The sequence below is a fragment of the Rhinoderma darwinii genome, chromosome 3 (genome assembly GCF_050947455.1).
Source record: "Rhinoderma darwinii isolate aRhiDar2 chromosome 3, aRhiDar2.hap1, whole genome shotgun sequence".
NCBI classification, from domain to species: Eukaryota; Metazoa; Chordata; class Amphibia; order Anura; family Rhinodermatidae; genus Rhinoderma; species Rhinoderma darwinii.
Window position 1 is genome coordinate 320,256,215 of NC_134689.1, and position 27,913 is coordinate 320,284,127.

The 27,913-nt window shown below is 42.4% G+C and overlaps 1 protein-coding gene across 3 annotated transcripts in view; it reads left to right on the plus strand.

Annotated features, from left to right (window-relative positions):
- RNF212 (ring finger protein 212) overlaps positions 1-27,913 on the plus strand; it is a 68,487-nt gene that overhangs the window by 10,552 nt on the left and 30,022 nt on the right. For all 3 annotated transcript variants that reach the window (XM_075858250.1, XM_075858249.1, XM_075858247.1), the window contains exons 3-7: positions 5,473-5,534; positions 7,338-7,412; positions 8,998-9,054; positions 17,649-17,698; positions 21,256-21,326. In XM_075858250.1, the coding sequence (XP_075714365.1) occupies positions 5,473-5,534; positions 7,338-7,412; positions 8,998-9,054; positions 17,649-17,698; positions 21,256-21,326 (315 nt within the window). The remainder of the gene's footprint in view (positions 1-5,472; positions 5,535-7,337; positions 7,413-8,997; positions 9,055-17,648; positions 17,699-21,255; positions 21,327-27,913) is intronic.

Genomic DNA, 27,913 nt, shown 5'->3' on the forward strand with positions numbered 1-27,913 from the left:
TCCCATCTGAACCCTACAGCGTGCCCAAACAGCAGTTTCCTTCCACATATATGGCACCGTCATACCCGGGAGAACCTTTTTAGCAATTTTTGGGGTGTGTGTCTCCAGTGGCATAAGCTGGGCACGACATATTTGCCACTGAATGGCATATCTAGGGAAAAATATAAATTTTTAATTTGCACCATCCACAGCGCATTCATTTATGGAAAAGACCTGTGGGGTGAAAATGCTCACTACACCCCTTAATAAATGCCTTGAGGGGTGCAGTTTCCATAATGGGGTCACTTCCCAGGGGTTTATTTTTATTATTTCACATCTGAGCCTCTGCAGTTGTGAACCAATACTTTGTAAATCGCCAAATTAGGCCTCAATTTTACATGGTACGCTTTCACTCTTGAGCCTGGTCGACTGTCCAGGCAAGAGATTAGGGCCACATGTAGGGTGTTTCTAAAACCAGGAAACCCAGCATAATAATTAGAGAGCTGTCTTGTTATGGTGGCACAAGCCGGGCACCACATATTGTCCACATATCTGTGGAAAAAATCCCATTTTCACTCTGCAACATCGAGTGAACACTAATTTCTACAAAACACCTGCAGTGTTAACATGCTCACTACACCCCTAGGTAAATGCATTGAGGGGTGTAGTTTCCAAAATTGGGTCACTTCTGGGGGGTTTCCACTGTTTTGGGCCCACAGGCGCCCAGAAACCAATCCAGCAACATCTGCACTCCAAATGGCGGTCCTTCCCTTCTGAGCCCTGCCGTGTGCCCAAACAGCAGTTTATGACAACATATGGGGTATTTCCGTACTCGGTAGAAATTGCTTTACAAATGTTGGGTTCTTTTTTTTCCTTTATTTGTTGCGAAAATGAAAAAATTTGCGCTAAAGCTACGTCTTATTGAAGAAAAAGGATTGTTTTTATTTTCACTGCCCAATTCTAATAAATTCTATGAAACATCTGTGGGGTCAAAATGCTCACTACGCCCCTAGATGAATTCCTCAAGAGGTGTACTTTCCTAAATGGTGTCACTTTTTGGGCGTTTTCATTGTTTTTTCCCCTCAGGGGCTTTGCAAATGTGACATGGCCTCCGCAAACCATTCCTGCTCAATGTGATCTCCAAAAGCCAAATAGCGCTCTTTCCCTTCTAAGCCAAGCCGTGTCTCCAAACAGCCGGTTATTACCACATGTGGGGCATTGTTTTACTCGGGAGAAATTGCTTTACAAATTTTGTGGTGCTTTTTCTCCTTCAGTCCTTGTGGAAATGAGTAAAAATAAGCTAAACCTACATTTTCTTTGAAAAAATGTTGATTTTTATTTTCAGGGCCTACTTTCAATAATTTCTGCAAAAAACCTGTGGGGTCAAATCGCTCACTATACCCCTAGATAATTTCCTCAATGGGTGTAGTCTCCAAAATGGGGTCACTTGTGGGGGGTTTCTACTGTTTTGTCTCCTCAGGGACTTCGTAAATGTGACATGGCCTCCGCAAACCATTCCTGCTAAACTTGAGCTCCAAAAGCCAAATAGCGCTCTTTCCCTTCTCAGCCCTGCCGTGTCTCCAAACAACCGTTTATTACCACATGTGGGGTATTGTTTTACTCGGGAGAAATTGCTTTACAAATTTTACGGTGCTTTTTCTCCTTTAGTCCTTGTGGAAATGAGAAAAAAAATCGCTAAACCTACATTTTCTTTGAAGAAATGTTGATTTTAATTTTCACGGCCTACTTCCAATAATTTCTGTAAAAAACCTGTGCGGTCAAAATGCTCACTGTACCCCTAGATAATTTCCTTGAAGTGTGTAGTTTCCCAGATGGGGTCACTTTTGGGGGATTTTGACTGTTTTGGCACCGCAAGAGCCCTTCAAACCTGACATGGTGCCTAAAATTTATTCTAACAAAAATAAGGCCCCAAAATCCACTAGGTGCTCCTTTGCTTCTGAGGCCGGTGCTTCATTCCAGTAGCACGCTACGGCCACATGTGGGATATTTCCTAAAACTGCAGAAACTGGGCAACAAATATTGAGTTGCATTTCTCTGGTAAAACCTTCTGTGTTATAAAAAAAATTGTACTAAAAATTTATTTCTGCAAAAAAATATGAAATTTGTAAATTTCACCTCTACTTTGCTTTAATTCCTGTGACATGTGTAAAGGGTTAAGACATTTTCTAAATGCTGTTTTGAATACTTTGAGGGGTGAAGTTTTTAAAATGGGGTGACTTTTTGGGGGTTTCTAATATATAAGGCCCTCAAAGCCACTTCACAACTGAACTGGCCCCTGTAAAAATGGCCTTTTGAAATTTTCTTGAAAATGTGAGAAATTGCTGCTAAAGTTCTAAGCCTTGTGAGGTCATAGAAAAATAAAAGGATGTTCAAAAAATGATGGCAATCTAAAGTAGACATATGGGCAGTGGCGTAACTACCGCGGTAGCAGCAGTAGCGGCTGCTACGGGGCCCGGGGCTTGAGGGGGCCCGTGCCGCCAGCCGACACGCCCTCCCAAATGCCCGGTGGCGCCGCTAGCAGCCGTTATGGCTGCTACAGGGGTAGCACCGCTACTGTGGGGCCCGCGCCGACGAGCCTTACACAGGCACTCTCATGCCTGTAGGTGTCGCTAGCACCGGAGGGGGCCCCGGTGCTAGCGCCAGCCAAATACATGTATTAGCACTGAATGGCCGGGCATGTTCCGTGCCTGACCATCCAGTGCCTTACAATGACACTGATTGGCTAGCGGCGCGATGACATCATCGCGCCGCTTCCATGCTTGGAAGGTGCTGATTGGCGGGGCAAGTCATTCTGCCCCGCCAATCAGCGTCATTGGAGGACGCTCGTTCAGCTCCTGCAGACATGCTCAGAAGAGAGCATGTCTGCATCGCCAGTGAACAGCGTGGGAACCGGAGAATGTGAGTATGTCAACTTTATATATTTTTTTCCTCATAAAAATGTGAATGGCATTATCTATAGTGGGGGGGGTCTATCTACAGGGGGGGTCGTCTTTATGTGGGCTATTATATATAGGGGGGTCTATATGTGGGGCAGTAGCTACAGGGGGGTCTATATGTGGGGGTGGGGGCCACTATATACAGGGGGGTCTATATGTGGGCCACTATATACAGGGGGGGGTCTATATGTGGGGCACTAGCTACAGGGGAGGTCTGTATGTGGGGATGTGGGCCACTATCTACAGGGGGGTCTATATGTGGGGCAGTATATGTGAGACACTATACAGGGGTGGGCTATATGTAGAGCACTATCTATAGGGGAGCTATTTTTTAGGGTACTTTCTATAGGGGTGGGCTATGTGTGGGACACTATATACAGGGGTGGGTTACCTGTGGGGCACTAGCAACAGGGTGGCTATATGTAGTGCGCAGTCTACAGGGGTGGGCTATATGTGGGACAATATCTACAGAGGTGGGCTATACGTGGAGCACTAACTATAGGGGAAGCTATATGTAGGGCAGCACGGTGGCTCAGTGGTTAGCACTATTGCCTTGCAGCTCTGGAGTCCATATGTGGGCACTATCTACAGGGGCTTCTATGTAGGTCACTATCTACAGGGGGCACTATCTACAGGGGGCACGGTGTGTGTGTGTGTGACAGTTATATTTAGAGGTGTTGAGAATTTTAACTTTGTTTACAGGTGCATAAATGTTTTAAAAGTGAGAAGCTGAAGACATCTAAACGGAAAACTGCAGAAATGGGTCATGGCCGGGAGAAATCCATCATAGATGTCTGAACCGGAGTGAGAAGAAAAGAACTAGAATCTGAGACGTCACCGGTGAGTCACTTAATGTAAATGTTTATTCTGCCTCTAATCAGTATTGTAGTCACTGTATGATCTGCAGCGAGATGATGGTGGTATGATTTTTTTTTGTGAAACCGCATCTCCCAGCATATCCCTATCATTGTTTCGGCCATGCTGGGAGCTGTAGTTTTACGCCGTACAAACCTATGCGCAGTGGCGTAACTACCGCTATAGCAGCCGTAGCGACTTCTACGGGGCCTGCAGCATGAGGGGGCCCGTGCCACCCGCCGGCACGGCCCCTCCCATGGCCGCAGGCTCCGCTAGCAGCCGCTATGGCTGCTACAGCGAGACGCCACTGAAGGGGTTGTTCCTACAAAAGACATGCATCCCCTAACCACAGGATAGGGATACATGTGGGATCGCTGGGACGCCCAGCGATAGGGAGAACGGGGGACCGAAAGTCCCCCCTAAGTTCTCCATGGCAAACCTCGGACTTCCGTAGTCTGTCTGCAGCTCCATGAAAATGACTTGCGCACCGGTCGTGCTTGTGCGCATGCGTGACCAGCGCTGCTTTCATTGTTATTAAACTGCGCAGACGCCAGAAGTCCGAGGTTAGTCATGGAGAACTTCGGGGAACTTTCGGTCTCCTTATCGCTGCCAGCGATCACACATGTATCCCCTATCCTGTGGATAGGGGATGCATGTCTTTTGTAGGACAAACTATAGGCCGCTTTTTTTTTTGGGGGGGGGCTGTATGGCGTAATCTACAGAGGGGGCTGTATGGCGTTATCTACAGAGGGGGTCTGTATGGCGTTATCTACAGGGGGCTGTGTATGGTGCTATCTATAGGGGGGCGCTGTGTGGTGGAATCTATAGGGAGGCACTATCTACAAGGGGGGGGGGGGTTGTGTGATACCCAGCAGAGGGGGGGGGGGGGCCCAGTCAAAAGTTTGCTATGGGGCCCAGTCTTTCCTAGTTACGCCCCTGCATATGGGGGATGTTAATTAGCAACAATTTTGTGTGGTATAACTGCCTGTCTTACAAGCAGATACATTTAAATTGAGAAAAATGCTAATTTTTGCAATTTTTCGCTAAATTTTGGTGTTTTTCACAATTAAATACTGAACATATCGAGCAAATTTTGCCAGTAACTTAAAGTCCAATGTGTCACGAGAAAACAATCTCAGAATCGCTTGGATAGGTGAAAGCATTCCGGAGTTATTACCACATAAAGTGACACATGTCAGATTTGAAAAATGAGGCTCGGTCAGGAAGGTCAAAAGTGGCTAAAGAGGGAAGGGGTTAAACATCGATTTCTCGGTCATGTAAGTTTACAATAACCTTCCTCTATATTTTTTGTCCGCAGTTTTGAAGCCTCAAAACTGATGACAGATTCCCTTTAAGTTCTGTACACACTAGCATCATGGCTTCTGTTTTGCCTGATCCATGACAAATGTGTTTTGTAACATATCCAGATGACTTGTAATGGGGTCCTTGAGGTTTCCATTATGTTATTGGATAGAATAGAACAGAATGCTATGCTATTTTGGCTGCAACAAAAACCTCAAGGAAAAGAACTAACACAAGTGTGAACAGAGCCTAACAAATTAACATCAGTTTTCATCAGAGCTCAGTTCTTTAAATCCATATCCGATTGACCTAAAAAACACACTGCCAATAAGCCCTAAGTAATATGCTGTTTCTGAGTATTTATTTATTTTTCGTGTAGGAAAAAATGAAGAGTGCGGTGTGTGCAGGTCTTCTTGCCGTACAATATTTCTTTCAAATGAGGTATGTGAAGGATATCTGAGTCACCTTTTGTAAGTATAGATATAACAGGTGGACTTAGGTTGCTTTCTGATGGCCGTAATAAGGCTCTGTGTTGGAGCTGTATATATTTTGTTCCAAGAACGGAATTAGACACCCTTCATAACAAAGCAGAGAGACCTTTTGCAAATGTTTTGTTTTGCGGAAGGTGTCCCTGCTTTGTTCTGACGGGATCCGTGATTGGTCGGGTTCCCAACTATCAACAAGGTGCTGAACAGAGAACTGCAGCACAACCTCATGCAAGATTCAGAGCCTCGAAAAAATCCAAAGGGAGACCTTGTCCCCTCCGTTCCAGTGATTATGGGGATCCCAGAGGTCGGATACCCAATCATATGTTAATCACTTGCTGAGTTTGGAAAACCCATTCAAGTAATATTGTAAAGCTGATGCTACTTACAAACGTTATGTTGACAAAAGCAGTAAAAGCAAATGTTGCTGACCATAGGAACACAATGAGTTGGGCAACTTTCATTAGATTTTCATGTGACTTAGGCATTTTTGAGACAAGCGTATTTTTTCATCCGTATTTTATCCGTTTTTTTCTGTCCCTACGGGCTTATTCACACAAACGTGGGGAAACTCGGACATGAAAAACGAGTTGTACCCGTGTGGGACCAGTTCTCACGGATCCCCATAGACTTGAGTCCGTTGAAAATGGTCCGTTGAAACAACGGCTGTGTGAACGGCTCCATTGAAACACATGCGTCCGTGTGAGGGCTGTTGTTTTTAACGGCCTTCACACGGACGTATTCAATGTTCGTGTGAATAAGCCCTAATAGGAAGCTAATGTTAATCAATGAGGCTATTCACATGGGCGTATAAAATATGCAGGTAGTTTAAAAACTAAACATGCACTACATTCATCCGTATTGCGGATTATCTCCCTAGAGGACAGCCCATTATTACAGGTCTGTAATACAGCTGAAACACTGATAACATACTTATGCAAAATCATCTGTAATAAATTCGTATTACGGATCCGTATTTTGGACGTTTACAAATATATGCTCGGCTGAAAGAGACCTTATGCGCATTGTAAGTGTCTGTAATACGGATCCGTAATAAGGACTTATTATGGATGATTTTGCATCATTATGTTATCAGTATTACAGATCTGTAATACTAATTGTTTGTTTTCTAGGGAGATAATTAAATTGCAAAAGACAGCTCCTTTGAAAAACAGATGTTATACAGCAAGAGAGCAGGTTAATGTATATTTTAGTAGCAAAAGATTCAGTATAACTTGTAATTTATTCATTTAAACCTTTGCTCATTCTGTGAACACAGAGATAGCTGTCAATCAGTGATTAGGACCACCCACTGGACTCCTAAGCCCAAAATGAGCAGAGGTTAAATGAATAAATTACAAGTTAGACTGAATCTTAATATGTATCGATCTGCGCACCTTCGCCTGCTCTTTAACATACTGCATTGTCAATGTGACAGGTTCCCTTTAAAACAGTTGACCGTAAGTTGTGCTTGAAGGAGGCGCACACAATTTATGGGACAGCTGTCACGCAACAAGTCTTTAGCCACTGCCAGAAGAGTATTGGGACAGGATCATGCAGTTTTTGGCTCAGTTTTTTTTAGCCAAAGTCACAAATGAATCCAAAAGGAAAGAAAGGTATAAAGAAAAGACTGATACTTCTCCTCTTTTGTGTCCACTCTTGTGTTTGGCTAAAAAAAACGGAGCCAAAAACTGCATCAAAACTGCACGTGTAATCGTGGCCTTATATTAGCTCTTAATGCCTATTTTTGTCTTCACAGACACATCCTGATATAAAAATGTTGTTTATGGATATAAATGTCCTCTGCAAAAAGTTTTCAAAAGAGTTTACACAAGTAAGTAACAATTGATTATTTTAGTCATATAAATAATTTTAACATGTAAATTCAATTTTTTAGTAATTAACAATACCAGTCAGGGAACATTACATTTATGATCGATCCAATTTTAAACAGATCGACTGACAGGCCCTATTACTGCAAAAATAGCACTGCAGACTGCACTATTCTTGCTGTCAAAAATACTGGACAGCTTTGACTTTGCATATCATTTTTTTGTGGCTTTTGACACCCCAATCTCATGCCTACTGCCTGACAACTTTCTCCAGTTAATGGCACAGGATGAGATGATTACATTAGTTGCAGATTCCATAAAAAATCTCAGACAAAATCGTACAGCATGCCGCGCTATTTTGTCCGGCAACATGACGGAAACCATGATGGAAACCCGACAGAACCCATTAAAGACAATGGGTTCCGTTGGGCGCCGTTATGATCTGTCACAGACATTGTTTTTGTTGTTTTGTTCCTATGATGAAGCAGAACAACAGAAATGACCAACGCAGATATGAACAGAGCTGAAGGCCTTGTTCACACAGTGAAGTTTTGGAGAAGTTTTATTTTAGACAAAACCATAATTGGATGAAATAAGGATTAGAATAAGTTTTTCCTTTATACTTTTTCTCGATCTAGGATCTACCCCTGGTTTTTGCCTTAGTGTAGTAGCTGGCAGTGCATAGAAGATATACATGTGTTTTATTCAAAGTTTTTTTTATATATATGAGTACTATGGCTGGCACAATTTAGAAGAATAGGATGCAACACTAGGTCTTATTACCTGACTAAGAACTAGGTTTGAGCTTCAGGAAGACATCTGCTTTTCAATAATTTTTAATAATAATTGTAGGTCATTCTTACGTCTAATTCACACAAACATGTCTGACATACACAATTTATGCCAGCAAAACACGGACGTTTTTATCAGTCCGTGTGTCCATTTTTTACGTCCTTATTTCATCTGTTTTACTCTTCCACAAAAAAACCCAAAAGCAGCTGTATTAACGTCATATTTGTCACAATTTTGTCCCAACCCATTGACAACACCCACAGGACGGTCACATGATCACTTAGACACCCTTTTCTGTTGCTTTTACAGCATAAAGAACTTATTTTTCCGCATCGCTTAGATCCTATTTTCCTGAGTTGCAGGTTTTGCGGCGGAATTGCTGCTTTTCTGCTGCTAAAAACGCAACAACTGCTATTTGTTGCAGGTTTTACCTTCCATTGAATTCAATGGGAAAAACACGCAACAAATAAGCAGCGATTACGCAAATACAATTGACATGCTGCGAATTAAAAAACCGCACCGCAGGTAAATTTCTGAGCGTTTTTTCCGCTCAGCATTTACACAGCGTGTGGATGAGATTTGTTCAAATCTCATCCACTTTGCTGCTACTGTATTATGCTGCGGATTTTCCGCAACTAAATACGTTGTGGAAAATCCGCAGTATTTACTGACCCTAAGGCATGCTGTGAGTTTCTCAACACGGACACACACTGTTGTGGATCCAAGTGCTGTCTCTTGTTAAAACAGAGAAATACGTTCGTGTGAATAAGGCCTTATGTGTATACTCATTTGCAGGTTGTAGAATTTCAAGGGAGCCATAGGCATCGACTAGTCGCACATTACAAAAGAAAGGTAAGTACTATCAAACACACAGCTGAAAGAAGATGAACAAAAGAGCTATTCACGTGTACCATATTTATTGTATCCTTACTATTGCAGTATTTTACCACAGTGTCACTTTATACAATGTGGTTAAAGTTTTTAGAGTGTGATAAAGTTTTGTTATGTTTATGTCATGTTTTGTGCCTATTTTAAACCTTAATGACCAAGCAATTTTTTAAGTTCTTCCATCGTCGCATTCCAAGAGCTATACATTTTTTATTTTTACTTCAACATAGCTGTATAAGTTATTATGTTATGTCTGTAATTGCGGACCGCAATTACTGACAAATTCTACGGTCGAGTGCATACCTCACACAGTAAAAACACTTTTTTTTTCAAAATGATTTGTTTTTGTGTCGCCATATTTTAACCCCTTAAGGACGCAGCCTTGTTTTGGCCTTAAGGCTCAGAGCCCATTTTTCAAATCTGACATATTTCACTTTATGTGGTAATAACGTCGGAATGCTTAAACCTATCCAAGCGATTCTGAGATTGTTTTCTCGTGACACATTGGGCTTTATGTTAGTGGTAAAATTTGGACGATATATTCAGTGTTTATTGGTGAAAAATTGCAAAATGTAGAGAAAATCTATAAAAAATAGCATTTTTCAGAATTTAAATGCATCTGCTTGTAAAACAGACGGTTATACCATGCAAAATAGTTACTAATTCACATTTCCCATATGTCTACTTTAGATTGGCATCGTTTTCTGAACATTCTTTTATTTTTCTTGGACGTTACAAGGCTTAGAACATAAACAGCAATTTCTCATATTTTTAAGAAAATTTCAAAAGCCTTTTTTTTAAGGTACCTCTTGAGTTCTGAAGTGGCTTTGAGGGGCCTATGTATTAGAAACCCCCATAAACACCCTATTTTGAAAACTAGACCCCTCAAAGTATTCAAAACAGCATTTAGAAAGTTTATTTAACCCTTTAGGCATTTCACAGAAATTAAAGCAAAGTAGAGGGGAAATTTGCAAATGTAATTTTTCTTGCTGAATTTGAATTGTATTCAATTTTTTTCTATAACACAGAAGGTTTTACCAGAGAAACACTACTAAATATGTATTGTCCAGATTCTGCAGTTTTTAGAAATGTCCCACGTGTGGCTGTAGGTGCTCGTGGACTAAAACACAAGCCCCAAAAGCAAAGAAGGACCTAGTACATTTTGAAGCCTCTTTTTTATTAGAATATATTTTAGGCAGCATGCCAGGTTTGAAGAGGTGTTGAGGTGCCAAAACAGTAGGAATCCCACAAAAGTGACCCTATTTCGGAAACTACACCCCTCAAGGAATTCATTTATGGTTGTTGTTACCATCTTGACCGCATAGTTTTTTTTACAGCACCTATTTGAATTGGGCTGTGAAATTAAAAAAATGTCATTTTTTCCAATAACATGTAATTTTTTATCAAAATTTCTTATTTTCACAGGGAACAAAATACACCATTTTGTTGCCCAATTTCTCCTGAGTGCAGCAATACCCCATTTGTGGCGATAAACTGCCATTTGAGCCCATGGGAGGCCTCAGAAGGGAAGGAGCGCTGTGTGTTCTTTGGAGTGCAGATTTTGTTGTATTGGTTTTCGGGTGCCATGTCGCATTTGCAGAGCCCCAGAGGTATCAAAGCAATGGAAACCCACCAGAAGTGATTCCATTTTGGAAACTACACCCCTCAAGGAATTAATTGATGGGTAATGTGACCATTTAGACCCCATAGTTTCTTCATAGAACTTATTTGAATTGGGCTGGGAATATTAAAAAAAAAATTTTTTCCCAATAATATGTAGTTTTAGCTCAAAATGTCTTATTTTCACAAAAAATAAAATACCCCATTTTGTTGCCCAATTTGTCCTGAGTGCGGCAACACCCATTTTGGTGATAAACTGCCGTTTGGGCCCATGGGAGGGCTCAGAAGGAAAGCACCATAATTTGGCCTACTGGGGATTTTCGGGTGCAAAGTCATGTATGCAGAAGCCCCTGAGGTACCAGTACAGTTGAAGCCTCTGAGAACTGACCCCGTTTTAAAAATTACACCCCTTAAGGCATTCCGTTGATGGCATAGCCGGACGCCATTGTTTGGTGTCCGGTTGCCATAGTCACCATCGCCGGCCGCTATCGTGTAGCAGGCCGGCGATGGTAGCTTAACCCCTAAAAAGTCGCGATCTCTATTGAACGCAGCTTTTAAGGGGTTAATCAGCGGGGACACAGCTGCTGTACGAGACAGCAGCTGTCACAGCTCCTGTATGTGTCGGGAGGACGGCCGAAATGGCCGTTACTCCCGAGACGTACTATTAGGTCATGGAGCGCGAACGCTATGGTTACCATGACCTAATAGTACGTCCAGGAGCGGGAAGGGGTTAAAGGGTAACTAAACGTTCAACAAACTTATGACATGTCATAGTGACAGCGCCCAAAGAAATATATATAACTCCCAAGTATTGTAAAAAAATAGAAATCTTTATTACATGATAAATATCAACAATACATGGTATCAAAAAATATATATATATATATATATATATAACGGATAAAAAAGGTCATATACGGAGAAACTATCAGTTAGGTAAGATGTTGAAATACCTAAGGGTTAACAGAACAACTCATCTCAAAATAGCGTAACCACCCCATACGAGACCCCACCACTAAGGCCCCATGCACACGAAAGTGCTTTTGCGGCCGCAATTCCCCCGAAAATCCACGGGAGAATTGCGGCCCCATTCATTCCTATTGGGCCATGCACACGAACGTGGTTTTCACAGTCCGTGCATGGCCCCAGAGCCCTGACCGCAGAAAGAACGGGCAAGCCTTATTACGGCCGTGTTCTGAGGGCTTGCTTCCTGTGCTGTTCATGTCGGCGTGTTATCAATGGCATAAATGCAAGGGGCTGTCACACTGCCTATTGCTGGAGTCCCCGAGCAGAGCATCAGCTAGCGCTTTGCTCGGGACTCCAGCACTGCTCCCAACATTTGGTCAGTGACTTCAGGGGTTTCCTATTGCTGCAGTCCCCGAGCAGAGCATCAGCTGATTCTCTGTTCGAGGACTCAACTACTGCTGCCGACGTCACTGTCCATATATGGACAGAGACTTCTGGGGTTTTCTATAGCTGGTGTTCCGGAGCAGAGCATCGGCTGATGCTCTGCCCAGGGACTCCATCTCTGCTGCCAACGTCACTGTCACTGTCCATATATGGGCAGTGACGTCGGCAGCAGCACGGGAGTCCCCAGGCAGAGCATCAGTTTGGCTAGTCTACTGCTTTCAAGTATCAAGTTGGTTTGGATGTGTATCTCCTTTTGATATACCACTGAACTGGTATTATAGTCGGCCATTAAACTTCTATAGATTAGGATGTGTCTCTGATATTGAGACGGCTGCCGTGTCTTCTCCTGTTAATCATTCTTAATGTAATAGTCCCCTTCTTTTCTACTGTTTTGCATAATGTAGTAGATAGCATTTAAACTAGGCTATACAGGTGTAATGTACTTAAGACAGCCTTTTATACTCCTCTCAAACTTTTAATTATCATGCATAATATAGCAGCGTATACAGTACAGCACTCCTGCTCATTCACAATGATAACCACTATGATTAGGATATGCCTCTGCAGTTGTAAAATTACATTGGGGGGGCCTGCTGGGTTGGGGCCCACTCAGATATGTTTCACCCCCGTGTGCTAAACCCCTAACTACGCCTCTGAGTATAACTTACTTCAATTTGCTTTATCTTTTTCTTAGGACACTTTCACACATTTAGGTCAGTAGTTTGCTTCAGTATTTGTAAGCCAAAACAAGGATTGGGTCAAAAATACAAACAAGGTACACATGTGTCACTCCTGGTTTTGGCTTCCAAATACTGTCAATTAGATCTATGAGGCCTTGTTCACACAGTGCAGATTTTGCGTGTATGTTTTTAAAGCAGCTCTGTCACTAGTTTAAGGCCTCATGCACATGACAGTAGTGGTGTTCACGACAATGATCTTATGCTCAGACGTCCACGGAGTGTCACCAGCAGGCCGCCCGCAAATTGCGGGCCGTTCACATGGCCGCGTGCATTCATTTCTATGAGCCTGGACCGCAAAACACGGCCATAATAAGACATATCCTATCTTTTTGCGGTCCAGGATCCTGGGCAACGCATGGACCGTGGAAACCACGGGTCGTGTGCATGGACCCATATGAATTAATGGGACTGCAATTCACCCGCAGATTTGCGGCTGAATTTCGGCCGCAAAAACACGTTTGTGTGCATGGGGCCTAATACTTCTCTATCTCCTACCTAATCTAATAAACGCTTTGATGCTGATAACTACTGTGTTGTTTTTTTTTTTTTTTTAAAAAACGTTTATTATTGACAAAGTTCTGATCATTTTTAGATTTATGCTAATTTTTTCTAAATGCCGAACTGGACGTTTTATTTATTTTAAGTGGACGTTGTAAAATAAAAAGTGTATGATGCTGACCAATCAGCGTCATACACTTCTCTTAATTTATGCCCAGATTTATTCACAGCACAGCGTGATCTCGCGAGTTCACACTGTGACGGGACCTCCTCCCGCATTTCCTTCACCGGAGCGACAGGAGAATGACCAAACATCACCTCCAGCTGTACACTTTTCTTTACAATGCCCACTTGGTTAAACGAAAAAAAAAACCCGCCCAGTTGGGCATTTAGAAAAAATTTGCATATATCTAAAAATGATCAGAACTTTGTCAATAATAAAAGTTTTTAAAAAAACAACAACATAGTAGTTATCAGCATCAAAGCAGGAGATAGAGAAGCAAAAAACTGGTGACAGAGCCTCTTTAAGTCAAAATCAAGAACGGAACATAAACAGAAGAAATCTATAAAGAAAGGCCTTATAGGTCTGCTCTCCTGGATCCAATTCTGTTTTTGGCTTAAAAAAGGCATGCAAAATTTGAAGCAAATCTACATTGTGTGAACAAGTCCTTAGGCCCCATATACACGACCATAGATTTCGTCCGTAATTATGGACCCATTCACTTCTATTGCCCACGGACACCTTCCCGTCTATTTTTCTAGTGTATAGAAGGGCTCCGCAAAACAGAGGCGTAGCTAGGTTCTCCAGCACCCAGGGCAAAGATTCATTTTGGCGCCCCCCCAACCTCTTTCCCGACATCTCCTTCCCCCTCGCCGTGTTTGTTTTCTCTACCAATCAATGACGTGTCATTTCTTGTCCACATTTCTTTTTATGTAGCTCGAGCATAAAAACATTTGTACATTTTACAAGCAATATAGTTCTATACACAACACCATAACCAAGCTCAGTACATAAATACAGCCCCAGAACAAATGCAGCTCAATTTAGTGCAACCCCTGCCATATAGGTATGTACGGCGTAAAACTACAGCTGCCAGCATGGCCCGAACAATGGTAAGGATATGCTGGAAGATGCTGTTTCACAAAAAATAAATCATATCATAATCACACCACCCATCATCTCGCTGCAGATCATACAGTGACTACAGTGCTGATTAGAGGCAGAGTGAACATTTACATTAAGTGACTCATCGGTGACGTCTCAGATTCTAGTTCTTTTTCTCCATCCGGTCCAGACCTCTATGATGACTTCTCCCGGTCACAGTCCTTTTCTGCAGTTTGCCGCTCAGATGTCTTCAGCTTCTCACTTTTCCAATATTTCTACACCTATAAATAAAGATAAAGTTCTCATTATACCACACACTACACCCCTAAATATAATAGCGCCATACACTGCACCTCTAATTATAATAGCACCATACACCATGTCCCACACACACACACCATGCCCCCTGTAGATAGAGCCCCCTGTAGATAGTGCCCCGTATAGCCCACCCCTGTATATAGTGTCCCACAAATAGCTCCCCCTATAGTGCTCCACAGATAGCCCACCCCTGTATATAGCCCCCCTGTAGATATAGCCCACCCCTGTAGATATAGCCCACCCTGTAGATAGTGCTCCACATATAGTCCAACCCTGTATATAGTGCTCCACAGATAGCCCACCCATGTATATAGTGCTACACAAATAGCCCACCCCTGTATATAGCCCCCTGTAGATATAGCCCACCCCTGTATATAGTGCTCCATAGATAGCCCACCCCTGTATATAGCCCCCCTGTAGATATAGCCCACCCCTGTATATAGTGCTCCATAGATAGCCCACTCCTGTATATAGCCCCCTGTAGATATAGCCCAACCCTGTATATAGTGCTCCATAGATAGCCCACTCCTGTATATAGCCCCCTGTAGATATAGCCCAACCCTGTATATAGTGCTCCATAGATAACCCACCCCTGTATATAGTGCTCCACAGATAGCCCACCCCTGTATATAGCCCCCTGTAGATATAGCCCAACACTGTATATAGTGCTCCATAGATATCCCACCCCTGTATATAGCCCCCCTGTAGATATAGCCCACCCCTGTATATAGTGCTCCATAGATAGCCCACCCCTGTATATAGCCCCCCTGTCGATATAGCCCACCCCTGTATATAGCCCCCCTGTAGCTATAGCCCAACCCTGTATATAGTGCTCCATAGATAGCCCACCCCTGTATATAGCCCCCCTGTAGATATAGCCCACCCCTGTAGATATAGCCCACCCCTGTATATAGTGCTCCATAGATAGCCCACCCCTGTATATAGCCCCCTGTAGATATAGCCCACCCCTGTATATAGTGCTCCATAGATAGCCCACCCCTGTATATAGCCCCCCTGTAGATATAGCCCACCCCTGTATATAGTGCTCCATAGATAGCCCACCCTGTATATAGCCCCCCTGTAGCTATAGCCCACCCCTGTATATAGCTCCCCTGTAGATATAGTCCACCCCTGTATATGGTGCTCCATAGATAGCCCAACCCAGTATATAGCCCCCCTGTAGATAAAGCACCCCTTTGTAGATAAAGCCCCCCTTGTAGATATAGCCCCCCTTGTAGATATAGCCCCCCTTGTAGATATAGCCCCCCTTGTAGATAAAGCCCCCCTTGTAGATAAAGCCCCCCTGTAGATAAAGCCACACGTAGATAAAGCCCCCCTGTATATGGTGCTCCATAGATAGCCCAACCCAGTATATAGCCCCCCTGTAGATAAAGCCCCCCTTTGTAGATAAAGCCCTCCCTTGTAGATATAGCCCCCCCTGTAGATAAAGCCCCCCCTTGTAGATATAGCCCACCTGTAGATAAAGCCCCCCCCTTGTAGATAAAGCCCCCCCTTGCAGATAAAGCCCCCCTGTAGATAAAGCCCCCCCTGTAGATAAAGCCCCCCTTCTGTAGATAAAGCCCCCCCGTAGATAAAGCCCCCCCGTAGATAAAGCCCCCCCTGTAAATAAAGCCCCCCTGTAAATAAAGCCCCCCCGTAGATAAAGCCCCCCCTGTAGATGAAGCCCCCCTTGTAGATAATGCTGCATACTTTTTATTACAATAAAATAAACTATTTAAACTCACCTTAATCCCGCTCCCACGCCGTCCGGCAGCCATGGAGACCTGCTCTCTTCTGCGCAGGTCTCCTGGGGGTTGAACGAAGCGTCTATGAAAGGCGCTGATTGGCTGGGCAGGATGACTTTCCCTGTCACTCAGCGCCTTTCATCGACGGAAGCGCGATAGCGCTTCTCTGATACAAAGGAGCTGAATAGCCGGGAACGGAACGTACCCGGCTATTCATTGCTTCTAATTGTACCTGTGTCCTATAGACACAGGTACAATTATAGTGCAGGAGGAGGTGGCGCTGGCACCCCCCTCTAAGTTGCGCTCGGGGCACATGCCCCGCCTGCCCCCCTAGCTACACCCCTGCGCAAAAGATAGGACATGTCCTATTTTTAGCTTTTTACAGACCGTGCTCCCATACTTTATATGGGAGCACTGTCCGCAAATGTGGGTGGTTGTCAGTGGCCGGCCATGCCTGTAATCATGGATTGGGATTACGGGCACGGTCGTGTGCATGGGGCCATGCACCCTCACATGCAGCAGATTTTTTTAGCAGAAATTTCTACGACTGAAAATCAGTTCATCTGAATTGTACTTGCAGAAATCCATCCATGCGTGTGACTGGACCCTGATTATTTCTTCCAGAGCTGGTGTTGTAACATTGAGGGTATGTTCACACGGCCTATTTTCAGCCGTTTTTTGGGCTGTAAATGCCCCGAAAAATGGCTAAAAAAACAGAGGATGAACGCCTCCAAACATCTGCCCATTGATTTCAATGAGAAAAACTGCGTTTCGTTCAGACGGACGGTTTTTTACTCGGCCGTTTGTAAAAACGGTGCATAAAAAAAAAGTCCCGCAAAAAAGAAGTTCATGTAACTTCTTGAGCCATTTTTGGAGCCGATTTTCATTGTCTCAAAAGAAAAAAAGCTCTAAAAACAGCTGTAAGAAACACATCAAAATACGCTTGATGCATAAAAAACGGCTGAAAATCAGGAGCTGTTTTTCCTTGAAAACAGCTCCGTATTTTACAGACGTTTTAAGGTTGCTGTGTGAACATACCCTTAGATTTATATTGAAGCATTGTATTTCTCTCTAAATACAAGCCTATGACATTGATCAAATGGAAACTTCTTGTCGGTTTAGATAGCAAAGTTAGAAGAAACAATTAAGGAACTTGCACAACAATTAGAAAGGTAAGTGTTCTTTCATTTGTCATTAGTTAAATCACTATCTTTATTTTTATTTCTTTTTTATAGCGGCAATTTAAATAAATCGCAGCAATGCTGGTGTTGGCATTTTTTCAAGCATTTAGTTGCGTTTTTTCTCCCATAAACCTCCTTAAAGAGGTTCTGTCACCAGATTATAAGTGCCCTGTCTCCTATATAATCTAATCGGCGCTGTAATGTAGAGAACAGTGGTTTTTATTTTGAAAAACGATCATTTTTGAGCAAGTTATGAGCAATTTTAGATTTATGCTAATTAGTTTCTTAATAGACAACTGGGCGTGTTTTTACTTTTTACCAACTGGGCGTTGTACAGAGGAGTGTATGACGCTGACCAATCAGTGACCAATCAGCGTCATACACTTCTCATCGTTCCAGCCCAGCTTCTTTCACTGCACACAGCGTGATCTCGCGAGATCACGCTGTGATGTCATTCACAGCCAAATCACGCTGTGTGTGCAGTGAGAGAAGCTGGGCTGGAACGATGAGAAGTGTATGACGCTGATTGGTCAGCATCATACACTTCTCTTTACAACACCCAATTGGTAAAAAGTAAAAAAAAAAACGCCCAGTTGTCTATTAACCCCTTAACGCAGAAGGACGGATATATCCGTCCTCTGCAGCTGCTAGTTCGCGCAGGAGGACGGATATATCCGTCCTGTGATGGCGCGGTATTGCCACTGTACCCACGGCCTGGCTCCTGCTGCAACTGCCGGAATCGAAGTGCGCTCCAATTCCGGCAGTTTAACCCATTAAATGCCGCTGTCAATAGTGACAGTGACATCTAATGTGTTTGACAGAGGGAGGGAGCTCCCTCTGTCACCCCATCGGCACCCCCACAAAGAAGTCGCGGGTCGCCGTCGGGTTTCCATGGCAGCCGGGGGCCTAACAAAGACCCCTAGGTCTGCCTTCAGCATCTGCCTGTTAGGTCATGCCAGTGGCATGACCTAATAGATTGCCTGTCAGTTTTACACTGACAGGCAATAATGCTTTGGTATGCTAAGTATACCAAAGCATTATATATGCGATCAACAGATCAACAGATCGCATAGTGAAGTCCCCTGGTGGGACTAAAAAAAATAATGTAAATCAGTTAAATAAAGTTTGTGAAAAAAAATAAAATAAAAAAATTACAGTCAAAATCAAATAAAACTACTTTTTTTGCCCAAAAAGGGATTTTATTTAGTAAAAGTGTCAAAACAAATAACACATGCACATATATGGTATCCCCGCGATCGTAACAACTTAACCAATAAAATGAACACATTAATTAAACCGCCGGATGAACGGCGTCCAAACAAAACGCAAAAAACAACGGCAAAATTCTCTCTTTTCTCCCATTCCCCCCATGAAAAATAAAATAAAATTTAATCTATAAGTCCTATGTACCCCAAAATAGTACTAATGAAAACTACACATTGGCCCGCAAAAATCAAGCCCACATACGGCCACATTGACGGAAAAATAAAAAATTACGTCTCTTAGAATGCGGCGATGCAAAAACAAGTAATTTTTTTCTAAAAGGCTTTTTATTGTGCAAACGTAGAAAAACATATAAAACCTTTACATATTTGGTATCCCCGTAATCGTGCCGACCCATAGAATAAAGTTAACATGTTATTTACACTGCATAGTAAACGGCGTAAATTTATAATGTGAAAATTAATGCTGGAATAGCTGCTTATTTTCAATTCTCTCCTAAAATAAAGTTAATAAAAGTTAATCAATTTATTATAAGCATCTAAAAATGGTACAGTTACAAAATACAACTCGTCCCGCAAAAAACAAGCCCTTATACGGCTATGTCGAAGGAATAAAAAAAAAAAAAGTTACGACTCTTGGAATGTGACCGTGAAAAAACAAAAGATAATCCTTGGTCATTAACGCGCAAAATGGCCTGGTCATTAAGGGGTTAAGAAACAAATTAGCATAAATCTAAAATTGTTCATAACTTGCTCCAAAATGATCGTTTTTCAAAATAAAAACCACTGTTATCTACATTATAGCGCCGATCAGATTATGTCGGAGATAGCACTTATAATCTGGTGACAGAGCCTCTTTAAGTTTCTTTTTACCTCTTCAAAATAGTGTCAATGTGTGCTGTGTTTTTTTTGTAACCTTTTTTCAAAATAGACCATGTGTTGCAAAGATGAATCGGATTTGCAATGTAAGAAAAGCCACATAAAAAAACGCAGGTAGTAAAACACCATTTGGTAAATAGGACACAAAAAATGCACGTCCCATTCTACTAAATAAGTTGATTTTTTTTTTAGATGTGCAAAAAAATTTGTGTTAGGCCTGATTTACACGAGCGTGTGCGTTTTGCGCACGCAAAAAACGCTGCGTTTTGCGTGCGCAAAAGGCACATAACAGCTCCGTGTGTCATCAGCGTATGATGCATGGCTGTGTGATTTTCGCGCAGCCGCCATCATTATGACACTCCGTTTGGATGTATGTAAACAGAAAAGCACGAGTTTGACAGCTGTTGCGCGAATCACGCAGTTCGCACGGAAGTGTTTCTGTGCGGCATGCGTGGTTTATACGCACCCATTGACTTCAATGGGTGCGTGATGCGCGAACAGCGCACAAAGATAGGACCTGTGTTGAGATTTTTTCAGCGCACCCACGCTGAGCAAAACTCACGGACTGTCTGCACTGCCCCCATAAACTAATATAGGTGCGTACGACACGCGTGAAAAGCACGCGCGTCGCACGCACGTATATCACGCTCGTGTAAACGAGGCCTTAAGGAAGCCTCAAACTTACACACTAAAAGTAAACCAGCCAGTAGCCCTCTAGCCACATTACTTAATACAGTGTTACAGGAACACTCTGGGCAAAACGGACATGGATTTAAAGAGCAATAAAGAGAATCCCTGAGTCATGCACCACCTACTCATATTCATCACCACCTAATATTTACTAATCACATTGAGCAAGAATTCTAGTGCACTTGACGTGTTTTAGACACTTTTTGTGACTCATTTGATAAGGTGACGTGCAATGCAGAATTTTGACTCAAAATAAATGCTTTAAAGTAAGCCAACCAATACGTGGTGTTAAGTTAGACAGTTCTTTCTATAGATGCGCAAATTTTCAGTTTTGCTTCTAAAAAAAATAGTAGAATTAATGCTTTGAAATGAATGGCTGACAAGCATCTTCACCTCTGTAGGGCTATAATGCAAAAGTGCTAGTGTCACAATATACAATGCATCATCATCCCTTCACTAATAGTGAGGATGGCACAGCGAGGTCTCTTCGTGAGTGTGGAGAACCGGCTGAGTTACCCACTCATGAACATATTTATGCTGCAGTTTAGCAAACAGGCTCGGTGAAGCAAGTCTGAAGGATTCCCAAATGAGTTATTACTATAGAATATTTTTTTTTGCCAGAGTTTCCATTCACACTCCTGATCAGGGGTCTCATGGTTGTGATGTTCGCAGTTTAAACTACACCCATTGTTTCCATTTTAGATGTATTCAGTAATATAATGTGACTACATTCTTACATCACTATTTTTTTTTAAGCTATAGTCTAAGAGCCTCTCAGTTTTACAGTCGGCTGCCGGCATCTAATACATTAAGAAATATAGATCCAAGTAAGTTGAATGAAAGATAATACATATTTACAACCAGACAGATACTGATTAGTTTACTTCGCTTATATCATTAAAAGACTTTGTGTTCTTGGGTCCTTTACGTTTGCATCTTTAGTCTTCTGTTTCTGTTTGTAAATTGATAAGCACACAACTGCGTTGTCATAAACTTCACATGACATCATAAGCAAAGCACTGAAAATGGGATCAAAATTGCTATAAAAGTCAATACTTAGGCCTCCTGCACAGGACCATGCTTTGGCGGCCACAGTTTATCTGCAATTTTGCGGATAAATTGCGGACCCAGTCATTTCTATGGCCCCATGCACACAACTGTGGTTTTCACACATCCGTGCTGGGGCCGCAAATCTGGACTGCAAAAACTCAGGAAGTAATTTCACGGTCCGGATTTGCGGGTTCACTAATGCCAGTGAAGTGTTGTGGATCTGTGAGTTCTGATGACACACTGATTCACAACAAAGTTTTTTTGTGGTCCGATGGACCGCAACAGACCCGTAGTTTTGTAGGCCGCAAAACCAATGTGATCGTGTGCATGAGGCCTTTCTTATACATGGGCAAGTTAAAACATAATTTCCTTGCATGCACTCTGCCAACAAGCCACAATGTTATATGACATGTTGATGTGTTGCAAACTTGTGTAGTTTCTCCAAAATACTAAAGGGGTTGTCCAGGACATTTTTCATTGATGACTTATTCTTATTGGAGGTCATCAATATCAGATTGGTGAGGGTCTGACTCCCGGCACCCCCGCCGATCAGCTGGCTGAAAATGCCACTGCATTCGTTGCCTCAGCCTTTTCATCGTTTACCAGACGCAATGCCATACATTTCTGTACTTGGGATTGCAGTTCCAGTTCTATTCAAGTGATTGGGACTAAAACTGCAATACCTTGCACAGCCGCTACAGATATACGGCACTGTGCTTAGTAGACTATTAAGCAGCCATGGTGACGAACGCTGCGGCCCCTTCAGTCAGCTGATCGGTGGGGTTGTCACAGTTGGACCCCCACCGATCTGATATTAATGACCTCTCCTAAAGATAGGCCATCAATATAGAAGTCCCGGGGAAAAACCTTTAACTATTACTTCAAGTTTATCGATTTTGGCCTTGCGATGTTGTGGAGAATGGGATATCTGTCAGTACTTTGTGTGGTGTACTTTGTGCTGGGCAGCCTGTCTGATCTAAAATAGTATGGGAGGAACCAATAGGCTGCTAGCCAGCAAAGTTCGTTACACGTGACTGCGTGACTGGCACCCTATAGGAGACTTAACTGTGTGCAATTTTAATACTAAGCAACAAACCGCTTCTAAATGTTCCTCTGTATTCTGCACCTTTACATATATATATATTACATTGTTGATTGACTTCATTCTGCTGAGAACTCATATGACAATATGTTACCACATTACGTGATTTTCTATACTTTATGACATGGAAGACCAAGGGATAAAGGTAAGTGGATACTACACTGAATGCGGAAGCAAAATGGCAGAATATGTGTGTGTATTAAAAGTTACAGTATATATATATATATATATATATATATATATATATATATATATATATACATACGGTATTTATTTGCATTGTGCACAGAGAAATAAGTATTTGATCCCCTACCAACCATTAAGAGTTCAGCCTCCTCCAGACCAGTTACACGCTCCAAATCAACTTGGTGCCTGCATTAAAGACAGCTGTCTTACATGGTCACCTGTATAAAAGACTCCTGTCCACAGACTCAATTAATCAGTCTGACTCTAACCTCTACAACATGGGCAAGACCAAAGAGCTTTCTAAGGATGTCAGGGACAAGATCATAGACCTGCACAAGGCTGGAATGGGCTACAAAACCATAAGTAAGAAGCTGGGTGAGAAGGAGACAACTGTTGGTGCAATAGTAAGAAAATGGAAGACATACAAAATGACTGTCAATCGACATCGATCTGGGGCTCCATGCAAAATCTCACCTCGTGGGGTATCCTTGATCCTGAGGAAGGTGAGAGCTCAGCCGAAAACTACACGGGGGGAACTTGTTAATGATCTCAAGGCAGCTGGGACCACAGTCACCAAGAAAACCATTGGTAACACATTACGCCGTAATGGATTAAAATCCTGCAGTGCCCGCAAGGTCCCCCTGCTCAAGAAGGCACATGTACAGGCCCGTCTGAAGTTTGCAAATGAACATCTGGATGATTCTGAGAGTGATTGGGAGAAGGTGCTGTGGTCAGATGAGACTAAAATTGAGCTCTTTGGCATTAACTCAACTCGCCGTGTTTGGAGGAAGAGAAATGCTGCCTATGACCCAAAGAACACTGTCCCCACTGTCAAGCATGGAGGTGGAAACATTATGTTTTTGGGGGTGTTTCTCTGCTAAGGGCACAGGACTACTTCACCGCATCAATGGGAGAATGGATGGAGCCATGTACCGTCAAATCCTGAGTGACAACCTCCTTCCCTCCACCAGGACATTAAAAATTACTCGTGGCTGGGTCTTCCAGCACGACAATGACCCGAAACATACAGCCAAGGCAACAAAGGAGTGGCTCAAAAAGAAGCACATTAAGGTCATGGAGTGGCCTAGCCAGTCTCCAGACCTTAATCGCATCGAAAACTTATGGAGGGAGCTGAAGATCCGAGTTGCCAAGCGACAGCCTCGAAATCTGAATGATTTACAGATGATCTGCAAAGAGGAGTGGGCCAAAATTCCATCTAACATGTGTGCAAACCTCATCATCAACTACAAAAAACGTCTGACTGCTGTGCTTGCCAACAAGGGTTTTGCCTCCAAGTATTAAGTCTTGTTTGACAAAGGGATCAAACACTTATTTCTCTGTGCACAATGCAAATAAATATATATAATTTTGACTATGTGATTTTCTTATTTTTTTTAAATATAATCTATCTCTCACTGGTAAAATTAACCTAGCCTAAAAATTCTAGACTGTTCATGTCTTTGACAGTGGGCAAACTTACAAAATCAGCAATGGATCAAATACTTATTTCCTTCACTGTATATATATATATATATATATATATATATATATATATATATATATATATATATATATAATATATATATAAAAAATTGATCTACATACAAAGTTCAGTAACTTTGTAAGTACATTGCATTACTGAACTGTGAATCTATGGAATAGCCTACCGCAGGAGCTGGTCACAGCAGGGACAGTAGATGGCTTTAAGAAAGGGTTAGATAATTTCCTAGAACAAAAAAGTATTAGCTCCTATGTGTAGAAATTTTTCCTTCCCTTTTCCCTTCCCTTGGTTGAACTTGATGGACATGTGTCTTTTTTCAGCCGTACTAACTATGTAACTATGTAACTATGTAACTGATCTTGTGCTGATCCTGAGTTACATACAGAATAATAGCCCAGAGCTGAAATCATAATTTTGCAGGCTTGAGACTGGAAATTTTCCAGCTTTCTTTATTTGTTCAATGTTTGTTCAGAGCATGCTATGGGGATTTGCAAGTGTCATCTTTGTACCAGAGACTGTAACGTGTTCTCATGCTGGAAAACCTTACTGTCCAACTGCGTTATGTTAGCTGAGCTAAACTGTCAGTATTGGCATTTACAATGTTATTTAATTGTAAAATGGTATTGAAAGATGGACATACCCTTTATTCTTTTTCTAGTGTATAAATGCAGTCCTTCACTGCAGTATTGATTCCACACTATATAGCACAGTGTGAACATACCTTAAGAAGTTAGAGTAATTTTACTGCAGTGCCTCCACGGGTGAATTGAAAAAGTATTTAGAAAGTATTTACAAAACACACTAAGGCCCTGTTCACACAGAGTTTTTTGTCGTGTTTTTTTTTGATGTGGAAACCACGCCAGAATACGCCTCCCATTGATTTAAGTGGGAGGCGCAGGCGTTTTTTTCCCGCGAGCGGAAAAAAATGCTTGCGGGAAAAAGAAACGTCATGCCCTTTCTTCGGGTGTTTCTGTCTCTGACCAATGGGAGGCAGAGAAAGCGGCCAAAAAACGTTGGATTTTGGACATTTTGTTTTTTCCGTCATAGCTCTCCATCCAATTGTTGTCAACTCTTCCCTCAGTAGTTGTACAGTGTACATCTGGGTCCCTTTAATCACTTGTGTTAAATGTCAGGCAATATACATCCATATGCCGTCTCATCCCCTTCCTGTCCCAATTTTGCTTTCACCCCCACCCCACAAACCTCCATACTAGTGTCCCTCCCTTTAGGCAACTGACCGAAGTGCAAGTAGTTCACCCGAAGCCATACCCGAGTGTTTATCCATCTATCCCATTGTTTTACAAATTTCTTATCAGCCCCCCTTTTTAAATAAATGTTATACTCCATCTGAACCGTGTGGTTTATGTTCACAATAATCTCGTCTATTGAGGGCGGCAGCGCATCCTACCAGTGTTTATCTATTCCTTTCCGGAACAGATATAGCAGCTTAGCAATGGCCAACAATTCCCACCAGTCCCCCTCCAAATCTCCAACATATCCCAAAAGCAGCACTACCGGGTCTATTGGAAGCTGCATGCCATACACTCGGCTCACCAATTCGGAAATCTCTCTTCACAGGTCCCTCAGAGCCCCACAAGCCCAGAACATGTGCAGAATTTCAGCTTTCTCCTCCGAGCACCTAGGGAATCTAGCATCAGCTCTGATTCCCATCTTCATAAAAACCCATGTGGTTCTATACACCCTATGTATTCGGAAAAGTTGAGCCCTTCTCTAAGCTACATTCAGAGATAGCTTGCTACGTGACACAACAATTTCTTCACAGTGTTCATTGGATATGGGACCTACATCTCTCTCCCATTTCTCTTTAACTGGTTCCATAGGATCCCCTAGGTGCTTGGACAGCAAAATAGAATATGCCCATGAAATCAACCCCTTAGATGTGTACGCTTTCACAATACATTCCAATACTCCCAATGCATGAATCTCTAGATCCACTGAATTGGATTGAGTCTGAATTGCATGACGGATCTGCAAGTATTGGTAGAACATAGAATTTTCCAACTGAAATTCTTCTTTCAGCTGCTGGAAGGATTAAATATTGGCATCTTCAAACAGCTGACTCAGCCGGATTATGCCCTTTTGTTCCCAGCCATTCATCCCCTCTAATTGGTATAATTCCCACAGAAAGGGATTTTTCCAGATTGGAGTGTATTTATTACATGTCCCCACCTCCAGTATTTGCTTACATTGCCACCATACTTTATGCAGTTGGAGTAAAGATGGTCTGTTTCTCGCCATCCTCTTATAAGTATGCGTTTCCAATTCCTCTAGTGGACTTCTCCCTCCTCCCAGATAAGACAGAATTTTTGCGCTAGACCCCCACTTATCTCTATCTTCCTACCCCCACAAATGCTGGCATTGTGCAGCAAGGTAGTACACCCAAGTATTTGGTAAGGCCAGGCCCACTTCATTCTTTGGCAATTGAAGTTTGTCCAATTTTATTATGGGCACCCCTTTTTCCATACTAGATCTCGGGAGAGGTTATGCAGGCTCCTGAACTAACCTTTGGGAATCCACACTGAGGAATTATATAGAACACCTGCGGCATAAGAATCATTTTTATTAAGTTTGTCCTCCCCAAAGCGGAAAGCAGCAACCTATTCCAAGCCTCCACCATGTCCTTTATCTTTGGTAATAAGGGCTGAACATTTAGAGCCAAATAATCTAGCACTTTCGTAGTTACCTTAACTTTCAGGTATTTAAACTCTGAAACCACTGGAATAGGGGCCAAATCTTCCACAATTGGGATGTTCACCGTATCTATCAGCATGATAGCTGACTTCACCCAGTTTATGACTAGCCCTGAGAATACCCAAAAGTTAATAATCTCCATCACTATCGGAAGGGTATGGTCTGTATCTGCCATAAATAGCAAAATATTATCCGCATACAAAGCTATACAAGCTCCTCCACCATACCATATCTCAATCCCTGTATTAAATCATGCTGGCGTACTGCACATGCCAGTGGTTCCATTGCCAGAGCGAACAGCAACGGCGACAATGGGCAACCCTGTCTTGTCCCTCTAGCCAATTAAAACTGTCCAGATAGCGTGCTATTCACCCTTATTCTAGCTGTTGGGGCCACATATAGCAACTGAATCCACTTTACAAAGTTAGGGGCGAAACCCATTTTCCCCAGGACTGCCCACAAGTAACCCCACTCCACATAATCAAAGACTTTAGCCGCATCTAATGTCAAAATAGCTCTCCCTGTTGGGTTATCCGGGTCACCTATAAGTTAAGAAATAGTCGCCTCAGGTTCACTGCTGTCGACTTTGAAGGCATGAATCCCGTTTGATCTCCATGTACCACCGTGTTCACAACTTTAGATAATCTATGTGCCAAAACTTTAGACAGAATCTTAACGTCCGAAGACAGCAACGATACAGGTCTACAGGATTCTGCTAATTGTACATCTTTCCCTTCCTTCGGCAACACCACTATCTTCGCTTCATACATTGAAGGAAAGGATGGTTGGATCCAGCTTTGGTGGAAATAAAAGGAATCTTTTTCCAAGTTTTAATTATTCTTATTAAAAAATAGGGTATTCGA